Genomic DNA, 12,980 nt, shown 5'->3' on the forward strand with positions numbered 1-12,980 from the left:
CAGTTACTACAGCTCAAGAATTTATCTCAGGGATGTTCTTAATCCTAATCTGTTTGTGCTAGCAAGCCTTCAGTTATTGAACACAGGATTGTACACAATTCTTACACAGGGCTACAGCACACGTGCAATGCAGTACAGAATACGAGGTCTGAAATATGCGCACTAAACAGCATATTGCAAACTGCATATTAAACTGCGATTTTGCAGGAGCTTTTCTCTCTCTCTTTGGCTGCACCGCTTCTAGCTATGCAAGTGAGTTCAAGTGCTTGGGTCTCTACAGACAATGATTTTCTGAACAAGTTGTTGCCCTAGATCCAGAATGTGTGACCCTCTGAGAGTTGCATGGTCTTAAAAGCATCAGTACCTTCCCCAGGCAGAGCTCTCTAAAACTCACTTTTGAGAAACCCCTTGTGACATAAGGCTGTAGCTACACACATATAAAAGGTGGCTACACAAAAGGAAAGAAATGCACTTCTTTATGTGGTGGAGACTCATTTGGAGACTTTAAGGAAAAGACTGAAGAAGCATCTGCCAGGAATGATATAGTTAACCTTGCTTTAGGCAGGAAGATGGACTATATGACCCAAGTAGTCCATTTGACCTGCAATTTCTCTGATTTTTGAGACGTAGACTTAAAATCAACCCTTGCTATTATTACTATGTATGAAGGATTTTAGAGTGCTATCTCACAGCATATTTTTCCTTATGTAGACCCTCTGCGGTCTACACTGTTGTAAAGCACAGAAAAACAGAAAAAGGACATGCCAAAAGAAAAGGAAAGAAAAAAATAAAAATGTCAGGTCACCATTTCCTCTGCCATAGAAGACTTGCTAACTTTTAAGAGATTTCAACTTTCCATTTTGATTTTGAAATAGTGTTTATTATGAATACCCCAAATGACATCTTAATGCAATACTCTGTCTCTACATACAAAAACAATCTGTATTCTACCCCCCGAGTACCTGGTCTTATCTTGGACCATCTTTTAGAACATCACTTCTTGAACACTGGTGTTTGGCTTACCAGAGATATAGTGAGTTATTGATGAATTATAGCTTGAGATATTTTGAAACCTGTGTGAAATTCTAAAACAAGAAGTAAATGGAGCATGTGCAGCTCTGGAGAAATTGCTGACTGACAGAAGGGGAAACATCAAACTGGTCTGCAACATTTAAACATTGAAATCTTGGAGAATCACAGCTTTAATCATCTCTCTTCTGTGCAAAATGAAGATTATTGCAGATATTTTGGCCTTTCTTGAAGAATCAAAATTCAAACTTGAAATAATAGCAATAACTACCCATATTTGAAAAAAAAATTACAGAGCAAATAACAATGTATCTCCCATTCATTCCCATTATTACTTCACCAGAAGCTGGCATTGAACCAGCAGTTCAACCCAAGTTTCATACTGAGAAAAGAGTGAAAATGAAATCTGGAAGTACTTTTTCATGGTTATAATGGAGAACACAAGCAGAGGCTTTCATCATCCCCACAGTGTCTTCAATAGCAACAGCATTTAACAACTTACCAACAATTATTCCAGGTCTTCTATCCATTTCTACGATATGTGGATGCACACCTTTATATGCTGCATCACTCACAATTTGGGTGTTTTTCCGCACCCTCTCTGTTACAGGATCATCTACCACAGGGGTGAAGCCCCTGCCCTTTGTCTTCTCAAAATCTTCATGGTATTTTACCTAGGAAAACAAGAAGAATTACATTTTTCCCCAAGCTGCAACTGACAGCAAATAGTTATTCTATGCAAGAATGCATAAGCGTGTGTGTTTTATGAGCCACTTACATTCTTTGGGTTTTACATCATAATAGAATTGTTACACACATGAGACAGACTGGATGGCCGGCAAGTCTTTTCTATCTCCCTAACTTGATCTCCTGATATTTTTTTATCATTTTTGCATTTGTTTTCCATTGCCACTGAATTAGGCATTAACTGAAGCAACAAAGCATCATCTTATAGTCACACTGGACAAGAAAAGCCCTCAGGAGGTCATCTGGTCCATTCCCTTCTTCTCTAAGATAGGATAGCTCTCTACTGATGTAGACAACTACATCTGTCAGTAAAATATGTTCCAGCAGTAATAGTTCTAAAGAACTCAAGTATTTTCATTCACTGAGAATTTTGATTGTATACACAGTTTCATACAAAAGGTACTCTTTTGCTCTTTTGTTTTATCATACGCCAGCTGGCTTTAAACTTAAGTTTTCAGAAAGAATTCTAGTTATTCTAAGCAGCCGACTTTCCAAAAAAAAAAAAAAAAGAAAGTAAAAACAAGGACATTAGGGTAGAAAGTGTTATATAATCAAGTGTTGGAACAAAACCAGTATTAGTAAGAGTTATAAAGTAGTATCCCTGATTATGCATATTTACTTTTTAAATAGTCTTAATCGTCAAAGAATTAAATTGACAAACATTCTCACACAAGCAAATGCACACAAAACAACTCATTCCAAGAACAAAAGTCACACAGAAACCAGGAACGTGCACAGGCACAAGGTGAAGTGTGTCACCTAATCCAGTCAAACTGTGTGATGCTCAAATGAGGTGTGTACTTTTTTAAAGAAAAAAAAACAAACAAAAGAACAGACATTTAACTGTTAGAAAACTGTTTATTAGTATTTTGAAAATGTTCATTACAGTCATATGCAGTTAGCAAACACTCCCTCAACAGGCATAAGAAGAAAATATTCCTTCCATACTTGAGCAGAGAGTTTCATCAGTTACCTATATTAATGGAAGGCAAATCCAGTGGAAGTCAAGTGCCATTCCTTAGTATACTCTAGTTATAGGAAGAAAGTACCCTACCATTGAGATGTTGTTTTGTGTTTCTTTGACATGCCTTAGCTCAGGTGTGTCTAGAAGCACACTACGTCTACCTTTCATCTGCCTCTGATCACTGCTGTACTTGACCTGCAAAACACCAACAACAGCACACATGAAATTTTTGTTTACAGTAGAAAGGGTGGTGAGAATCACACCATGCAATGATATCTTTTCCAAATCTCAATGCCCAACACTTTTCTTGTTTCTTTCTTTACACTCATTTTCTAGTGACTTATTCCAGAAGGAGGATACAGATGAGCTGGTATATTGGTAAGGCCAAAGGGCACGTTTATTCCATCAATCACTTACTCAAAAAAATAGTATTTACCTGAAAGCTGAAACTCTTGACTGTTTAAATGACATAAGTGAAATAATTCATTTATCAACTGAAAAATAAGATAATAAGAAAACACCACTGTGACTTGGACATCTTTAAAACATATTTGTATGGCTGATGATAAGCTCCCTTATTACCCAGACAGACCTAGATTCTGTCCTGTCTGCTTCCAGGTTGGGATTAGCATGAGAACCCATGGGTACCCAGGGAATTCAACTCTTACAAGCGGATTAGTCCTGTGGCAGCCTTCTTACTCCTCTTTGGTAGCTAGTCTTTGCTAGCAGCACAAAAGCAACTTCTGGGACAAATCTGAACACACTGTTTTCAAAGAGAACGTTTGGGCTCTGTGTTTTGTGCATTGGTAAGTACAGAATCTCCTATGTCACATGCCTCCTAATTAGCTTCTTTTGTAGCATTTTACAGGCTTGTAAAGATGCAAGGTTAATTATCTGTTAAAAAAAAAAAAAAAAAAGGCAAAAACCTCCCCACACTCAGAATTCTAAAACGGTAAAAGTAGTTGGTCCTACTTGTTGGTTCTAGAGTGAATACTCTTACAGTTTCTGCTAGCTGGTTGAATTCTTCTACTAATGGACTCTCTTAGCTCCTACACTGCATTGTAACCTGCATACTGAGTGTTAGTAAATATTTTAGATTTACCTGTACATTCACAAAGTACTACCTCTCAAATCAGTTGTGCAAATCTATTTCAACATGCATTTGTGATGTGAGAAACCAATTGAAATTGTCTAACTCTCCTTAAAATTACATATTAGCTAAGCACAACATACCTATGAAAATACGAGTATTGGTGTCTATGTTTCATAAGTAAGTTTGAAGTAATATACAGAGAAACAGAAATATATGGTACTGCATATTCTTCAAACCCTTCTTAATTAAACAATAAATTTTCTTAGCAAATATATTCAGCTACATATGCTTTTGAATATAAGGCATTTTCTGGACAGAATAATTACAACCAACATAGTTCGGTTTTCATCTACTGCTCATTAACATAGAGGAATATTTATCCCTGTAAATCTTGAGAAACAAAGTGAAGGAGTCACTTGGGAAAAAAAAGCTTGATTTTCAGAAATAAAAAAATTATTTAAACTCTAGAACTCTTGGGAAGTTTCCCTCTTATTTTTAACTATGCACCTCAAAACTAATTGACTTTGGTAGATATGCATGAGCATTTTAAGAATGTACTTAAGACATATGTAGTTACAGGGTCAGATTCTGTTCCTTTGTCCTTAGACTAATCCTCCGACTAATCCAACCTACTTTACTTTCCCCCCCTACACTCAGTTCTAGAGTGTTCACTACTATTCATTCTCTTCTGCCACCTTGAGACAGTGGCTCTGCATGAAACCTGTTCTATTTACCATCTGCAGGGGCTTTGTTACTGATATTGTTTCAGTGTCAAGGACACAGACTGCAGTGTAACTAGTCTGGTCCTTTACTTCGCCATGCTGGTTTGACTTCTTCCTTGCTTCTTATTAGAACTGCCTGCTGCTTCTTACACCACTATCGTGGTGATTTTAAAAAAAAAAAAAAAAAAAAAAAAGTAAGTATTTCCATAAAAGCCAAGAAAAATATAGTATTTTACTCCTTAGTGTTTAGTAGTAGGATCTATTTAGGACTACTCAGCTCTAACACAGCTGGTATGTTGCAGAGTGGAATGGATGACTATATGCTTCCATGCTTTAAATCATAAAAAAATGAAATTTGCACTAAAGTTAAATTCTCATTTCCTTTGTTCTTTACTGTAATTTACTCCTGCAATCTAGCAACTAAAACTTGGTTGTCTCTTGGTAAGAGACAAAGATTCTTGAAAGAATGACTGACCTCTACGGACTCTCTCCTTGAAAAATACTGGTGCCAACACAACCACCTACTTTTTTTGCAAGCATAATCAGGCAAGTCTGAGTATTTTTGGTTGCCCATATGTGCAGTGCATGTACTCAAAGGATAAAAAAAATCCATTCAGTATATGATGCAGTTGGATTTATTTGACACATCAAATCTAAATGGAAAAGCATATCCTTCTTATATTCCTACAATGACTGAAAATCTAAATGACAAAAAGATTCAAACAACTTGCCGAGCTGATATTGTCTTGATTCTTCTTGACTCTCTCTATCTCAGGAGTGACACTCACAGCAGTAGCTTTGCCAGGCTGCTCTCTGTAGTGAACCTATTATTTAACAGAATAAAATGGTACATACTATTTCAGCTAAAGCAATATCACATTGTATTACATTAAAATGTATGATTTAAAAGGTCATCCAGGAAACAACTGAAAAGCTAAAATGCATTTTAAGTTTATTAAAGCTTATAAAACTTGATTTTTGAAGCATAACCTTGAATTTTTTCTGTATAGTTGTCTTATTAATGCATTTGTGTGGATATATACACACATAGGCACACAACATCTTGACATTCACCACACAGGTCTTTGGCAGTATAGAGGGATATCTTATATTTGGAATGGGGTAAGCCACAAAGAATGCAGTAAAGTCAAGCAGAGAAAATGAAAAAACTGAATTTCAGCAACGCCCACTGTAAATGTATATTTGTCCAGACATAGAGATTCCATAAGGATACCATCCATGTTCTAACTTTTATATTCTATATATTCAAAGGTGATTAAACACAGGGGGTGCAATACATCAGACAACTTCCAACTGAATCCAACTGCCTAAATTTCACCATGTGTTTATTTAAATGTACTGTAGGAATATCCCCTCTATTACTTTTTAACAAAATACACTTGTAGCAATGATGAATATACCAAATGCACACTAAAGGCAGGATCAGTATCTAAAGAGGATAAAGGATAGGACGTGGCATTGACAGACCAATCAGTCTAATGTTAACCCTGTCCCCAAATACTGGGAAGTCAGATATGGTACACATTTAGTAAATAATTAGAGATTCTTGCATGATTTATGCCAATCCATATAGTTTTATGTAAAATAAATGTTTCCAGACAAACTTTTTTTTTTTTTTAATAAGCTCTTGGTTTTGTGACAAGGATAACTGTACTGACACATCATGCATATAATTCTACAGTGCATTGTGGCATTAACATACATATTGTTCAAGCTATTGTCTTCCCACACAACACAGTTTTGGTCTGTCCACATCAACATATTCCAACTGAAAAATTAAGATTTTATAAAAACGGCAGTAAGCTATCAAAAGGATTAAACTTGCAAACTAACATTTGTAAGGATAAAATGATTATTCAAGACTTAATGTTTCTAGAAATGTCTGAAGTTGAAGAATCTTCACCCAAAGCTATTCCAGTGACCTGAAAGAGAATTTAATCTTTCCAATGACATTTGCACAACACAAAAATTGGCAAGAGGTAAACAATGATGTGAGTAGAACAACTAGCCAGACTGGTTTGAATCACTTGGGAAAACAGGTTTCTTTGAACAGCGTGCATTTTTAGGAGAGCTAGATATATCAGCATGAATGCAGGAATAAATAGCATACACTTAAGTTAGAGGGACAGTATTCTTGAAAATTGTAACTCTAAAATAATTTGAGGAACATGGCAGAGAACACCCCAGGGAAACACTAGCTATTTGTAGCCCCAGGAAATACAGCTGCTGATGACAGTTGCCAGTGAGGAGAATGGCTAGTCTCCCAAAGACTCACTAACAAGGTACAACTTAAGCAAAGCAGGAAGGCAGCAGTGTGTTCCAAAAACCCTTACCTTCTCCCCTGTGCTCCTGCAAACAGTATGACTTTCTAATGGTTATGTCAGCCATTAAATACTAAACTCTGATAGGAAGGTTACTGAGGAACCAGAAAGAGACAGGTAAGAGAGCTGGAGTTTGAGTACAACTGTAGCCAATTTTTTACAAAGCAAAGAAAAAAAAAAGCTGGAAAATGATAGTCTGTTAAAAAAAAAATCTGTCAAGATTTCCTGCAAATATCCAAGACAGAGAGTAAAATTTCAAAACATTGCAGCCATTTCTTTAATCGAATATGTGATGCTTCACATGCCATTTCCCAAACCAAGCAATGGCTTTTCACAATTGCTTCCTAAAAGAAGGTTTTCATGTAATTCCATTACTAAGTCCACACCTAACTAAAGAAAAGGCACAGCTTCTGGAGGCAGAACTTTGTACTCATCCTCTGCACCCAAAAATCATACAAAGTATTAAACGAGAGCAACTTCCCATGCTGACATTCTCTTGATTCCTCTTGACTCTTTCAATCTCAGGGGTGACACTCACAGGCGTAGCTTTGCAGAGCTGCTCTTTGTACTGAACCTAGCAGACAGGGCAGAAGATATTACACCGAGACTTCCAAGTAACAGAAATACAACAGTGTGTTAGACATCATTGAAGAGCACACTGCATTTGGATGGAAAACACCATTCCTTAATAAACACCCACATCTTTCCACACGATACTTAGTACTCACCCTCTTGCAGTTCTATTTCAGACACAGACAATTGGTATTTCAACAGGAATACTTCACTCTCATTAATGTTAATCACAGTGCAAGGCTAAGGAGTTATTATTTTACCATTAATTGATTAAATTAGTCTTTGTGGACAAACAAGAACTAGCAGAAACAACACAGGCATATTCACTGAGGCACAAACATATTTAATACAGCAGAGAGAAGTGTGCAAGCAATGAAAATGGGGCACACATTGCTAATATTCTTCTGGTTTTCCTTAACTCTCCGTAGTTCGGGTGGATCAGAAATAGTTGTTGCATGCTGAATTTCTTCCTTGTATTTAATCTGCACAATAAATATTACAAAATATTAGCAATTTAAAGAAGATACAGACAAGCACTAAAACACAACAAACATTTTGTAATCTCTCCCTTACACATACTGCACAGCTAGACCACACCTACCAACACTATTGACCTGAAAAGGAACAGTTATATTTAATTTCTGAAACAGGCTGCTAGGGTCTCCAATGCATCTTGTTTGATACAATGCAGCAGAGAGTGCATGTAACAAGCCTAGTATCCTAAAACTCTTACAGTGGGAGTATACATCACATGGGATTGTGGCTATCTTCATGATAATTGGGATGCTGCGTATACTACTTGGAGATCTGCATCACTCTGGCAATGACTTGGTCTTGCTATTATCTTGCTACAGAGTCTACCAGTCCATTTCAGAAACCAAACATTTCACCCTTCTTAAAAGGGTGGATGACTTCAAAGTCTCACTCAAATTCTCTAAAAACACACACAGACCCATCAGGGAGAATGCAGGTGTTTGGATGGATGATGCCTTCGAAGATGCTGTCAGATATTTACTGTTGCTTTTGCCACATTTAATGTCTTCTAAACAGCAGTATGTTTGGATATGGTAGACTCCATAATTTGAAAGATGCACAAAACTAGAATGTCTTCAATTATACAACATATGTACCAAAACTGGAATTCAACTTAATGAGAAAGAATTGTAAGGTTAAGTGGATGTGGTACTAAAAAGAAAGGCATCATATTTTCTGGTTTTCCATATGCTATCCAAAAGGGTCATCTTGGACAAATCTGTGCATTGGCTGTGTCTTACTGTCTGTTACTAAATACCTGTCCAGTATTCAGCACATTCAGCTTCAAATCTCTTATGCCACCATAAAATAAAAATACTTGTAGACCATGCCATCCTTTACAGTGTGTCCTAGTTTCAGCTGGGATAGCGTTAATTTTCTTTCTCGTAGCTGGTATAGTGTTATGTTTTGGGGTTCAATATGCGAAGAAAGTTGATAACACACCGATGTTTTCAGTTGTTGCCAAGTAGTGTTCCAACTAAGTCAAGGATTTTTCAGCTTCTCGTGCCCAGCCAGCAAGAAGGCTGGAGGGGCACAAGAAGTTGGGAGGGGACACAGCCAGGACAGCTGACCCAAACTGGCCAAAGGGATATTCCATACCATGTGACGTCATGCCCAGTATATAAACTGGGGGGAGCTGGCCTTGGGGGGGGGCTCAGGAATTAACTGGGCATCAGTCAGCAGGTGGTGAGCAACTGCATTGTGCATCACTTGTTTTGTATATTCCAATCCTTTTATTATTATTATTATTGTCATTTTATTATTGTTGTTATTATCATTATTAGTTTCTTCCTTTCTGTTCTGCTAAACTGTTCTTATATCAACCCAGGAGTTTTACCTTTTTTTTTCCTGATTCTCTCCCCCATCCCACTGCATGGGGGAGGAGTGAGTGAGTGGCTGCGTGGTGCTTAGATACTGGCTGGGGTTAAACCACGACACAGTGATATGGCATGCTTTCTTTTTCTTTACAATGGTAATAAAACACCAAAATTCACAAAACCATTCAAAATTGTGTGTGTGGGGATACATAACAGGTGGAAACATTTTTCATTAGCAAGACTCAAGGAAAGAAAAGTACTTTAAGAACAAGGGAACAGCATAATGAATCAATTTGTACAGTTTTATATTAATGTGGTATATAAAACTTCTGTTAAATACATTTTAAGGCTGCAAAATCAAGGACATAAAAATCAGAAAATTACACAATTAACTTAAATGTAACCTTAGTTTTGCCCCTTGTACAAATATGCTCCATATACAGCTTTTAATATATTTTATACTACTTCACTCTTTTCCTAAGTGCTTTATAATCTTCTTTATCTATTACCAAAAACTGTTTTTCTCAAGAGAATTCTGCCTCATTCATTACACATAATCAGTGACCCTTACTTAGCGAGTAGTTTGCATGCAGACCATGACTGATGTTTTTTTTTTCTTTAACTGCTCTAAGGTCCTGCTTTGATTGCAGAATTACTGATTTCTTCAGGAACTTTTCTATGTTGCTCCTCACTAAAGCATCTGAGTTTTTCACACACATTAATTCACTAATTTTGCAGTGAAATGAGGAAAAAGGGAAGTGTGACAAGGAAGAGTACTATTCTTACTAGAGAGCACAGACAAGTAACAGCTAATGTGGCTACATAATTTTAAAAACCATAGGATTATACAGCACCTGCAGCCAATGAGAATTCCCATTGAACTGTAGTTTGCAAAATGGAAAACCAGAGCAGATCCACCTCTGTGGCAAAGTATAAAATCATACACTTTGGCAATGGATCATCAGGTCTAGACACAGGGACTTGAAGTCAGGTTCTTGCTTTTGAGTATTGACTTAGTGACCTTAATAATACTCGCTAAAGGCACCTCTTGAGGAGGCAATTTCTCATGATTTAAAAAACTAGAAATGTACATTCCTTTGTGTGCCTTCATCTTAAGCCCCTTGTGGTTTGTTTAGATTGACTGCACAAACCCATGAGAACAATCGTAGTTTGTTACCTCCGTGGACACCATCATTAAAGAAAGGGAAAATATTTGACCAAGGGTACCTCAGATACACACTGACAGTGAGGGAGTGATGAGTCTAAATGACCTTGGGTTCTGTTTCAGCTATTCTGGAAGGAAGCACCTATGCACAGGAGCGCATCACTCTGCCCGTCTTTCCCCACATTGGGCCTGTCTGGTTTGACCAAGTCCTTCCACATTTTCAGTTCCTCACTCCTGGCCTTTTTTTTCCAAATCCACTGTACCAAATGTCACTTAGTAGATAATTTTCAACTCTCTTCTCCAAGACATGGTACTTCTGGAGAGTGCCAAATTTTTTTACACAGACAAAACAACTTGTTTTTCTCTAAGCTCATACTTGGAAGCTGCCTTGGCTGAAATTTATAAATAAATAAATAAAACCAAACCAGCCCAAAACACAGACCAGGAATGGAAAATTTCAGTTCAGACAGTTTAGGACTGGCAGAAGTACTAAGCCACTGCAAAAAGGGGTCTTTTAATAGAGACTATTAGGTAAGCTTAAGAATTGGCAGTGCTACCAATCCTTAAAATGCTTCAAAATGTCCGTTGCTTGAGTTTTAATCAGACCCCAGCTTTGTGGTGTTGACTGACATATCACAGGGGTTTCCTCATGGATTTCACACAAATAAAAACACAACTACAATCTTCCCCAAAAGACTTCTTCTGGGTGCTGTGTCCAGCCCTGCCTGTCTTTCAATATAAACAAGTTTTTTAAAAATTCTTAGTTATTCGTAGCTTCTTGGTTCAGATTCAGTTACAGTCCATGGGTCTGATGTTTGCTTTTAAAGTTCTGTGAGATCTTGACTCCAACTATTTAGGAAGCTGCTTCTTCAAAACTAATCACCACAACAGGTGAGATGAGCTCAACCCCCTTGGCTGTCACCACCTTGTTTTGAGGATTTGAAAACAGACCGTTCTGATCTTTGCCTCCAATATAAGTCATCTGGAAGAATCTGATCACTTTCAGAACATGATGCAATGGACTTTTTTGCATGGTTTGGTTGTACAGTCAGTGTTATTTTGGTTTGGTGTTCTGGGTTTTTTTACACTGCAGATGCACTTCACATTCCATAGTATCATTTAGCTCAGCAAACAATTTTAAAGCTGTCCTAAGTCCTTCTGACTAAATTCAAAGATATGTGTAAAATGTTTAAATCTAATGGAGTCAAAATTGGTGTAATTTACCCCTCCTTTGGGACTCCTGTAAATTACACAATATAATTTCACTCTTACTGCACAATATAATTTCCATCTTACTGACATATAATTTAAAACTTTCTTGCACATTGCCTTTAAATTTGGCATTCTACACTTTTAATAAATATTACACAAGACTTAAGTAATTTCAAATACACGGCATGTAATAAAATACCTTTTGTAAAATATTAACTCTACACACAGACTAGCAAGGTAAAGGCCATGCTACTTACATCACACCGCTAAACCACTAATGCATTTTGTGTTTCTCTTTATACGCTTTTGTTCAAGTGTGTTTACTAGCATACTGATCCACCTTTCATTTTCCCCTCTTAACCACTGTTCAGGATTTCTAAAATAGCAAGAGCACTGTACACTATTTTTCCATTTCATCTTGAAAGGTATTGAGAAAAAGCATTAGAGTAAGACTACTCCTAATAAGCCTCTGTGTGTGTGTGGGCACGCGCGTGTGTGCATGTGACTACTCTCAAAATAAATGTCTGTGGCAACTACTGGCTAAAAAAAAACAAAAACAAAAACATAATTGCACGGGGCAGGGGGGGGAGGGGGGGACGACACACAAACCAAAAAACCAAAATACAGCAATGAAAAACCAGAAACATTATTTCAGGATTTAGAACACATGATAGCTTGCACTGAATCTTCAAATTAGGAAATGCAGTATTTAACACTACTCGGTAAACAAGGAAATTCTAGTGGAATAGGTGTCCAGAGTCCCTAATTTGGATTTCAACTAATATTTAAACACAATCTAGTGTCATGTCTATGCATTACTTTCAATTTTATTTTTAAAAAAAGCATCTAATCATCAGAAAAATCACGTGACAAACATAAAAATGGCCCCAGAGGACTCCACACCAAAAATTCCAAACAAGTGAACAATGCAGCTACAAGTGTTTTCTTGCTTGGCAGTCACTTTTCCACTTTTTTCCAAGTTTTACCACGTATTTATCAGAAAAGGATGTTCTACTTGTAATAAACTGTCATTTTGATATTTTATTTTTAGTTGCCCACTAAAGTGCCAAAGACATTAGGCATCCATAGATAAACAACATCAATTCAGAACCAGTCTCATCAGATCCACAGATCAACTTGTCATCAGCACGTAAAGAGGCACAAACCCTCCACCTTTTCACACAGCTCAAGTCTGGACATAATTTTCCTCTTCTTGAAGTGCAAACTGTACCAACCCCTATGTAATATATGCGGACTTTACAGGAACTTTACAGTTTTTCTTT

The 12,980-nt window shown here is 37.0% G+C and overlaps 1 protein-coding gene across 3 annotated transcripts in view; it reads right to left on the minus strand.

Moving 5' to 3' along the window:
- NEBL (nebulette) overlaps positions 1-12,980 on the minus strand; it is a 278,197-nt gene that overhangs the window by 33,772 nt on the left and 231,445 nt on the right. For 2 of the 3 annotated variants that reach the window (XM_052803980.1, XM_052803987.1), the window contains exon 5: positions 1,532-1,703. In XM_052803980.1, coding sequence (XP_052659940.1) covers positions 1,532-1,703 — 172 coding nt within the window. Of the gene's footprint in view, positions 1-1,531; positions 1,704-2,830; positions 2,936-5,286; positions 5,381-7,379; positions 7,472-7,859; positions 7,953-12,980 lie in introns of all 3 variants that reach the window. The other variant, XM_052803995.1, reaches the window with a different exon arrangement.

Source organism: Harpia harpyja, chromosome 1 (assembly GCF_026419915.1).
Source record: "Harpia harpyja isolate bHarHar1 chromosome 1, bHarHar1 primary haplotype, whole genome shotgun sequence".
NCBI classification, from domain to species: Eukaryota; Metazoa; Chordata; class Aves; order Accipitriformes; family Accipitridae; genus Harpia; species Harpia harpyja.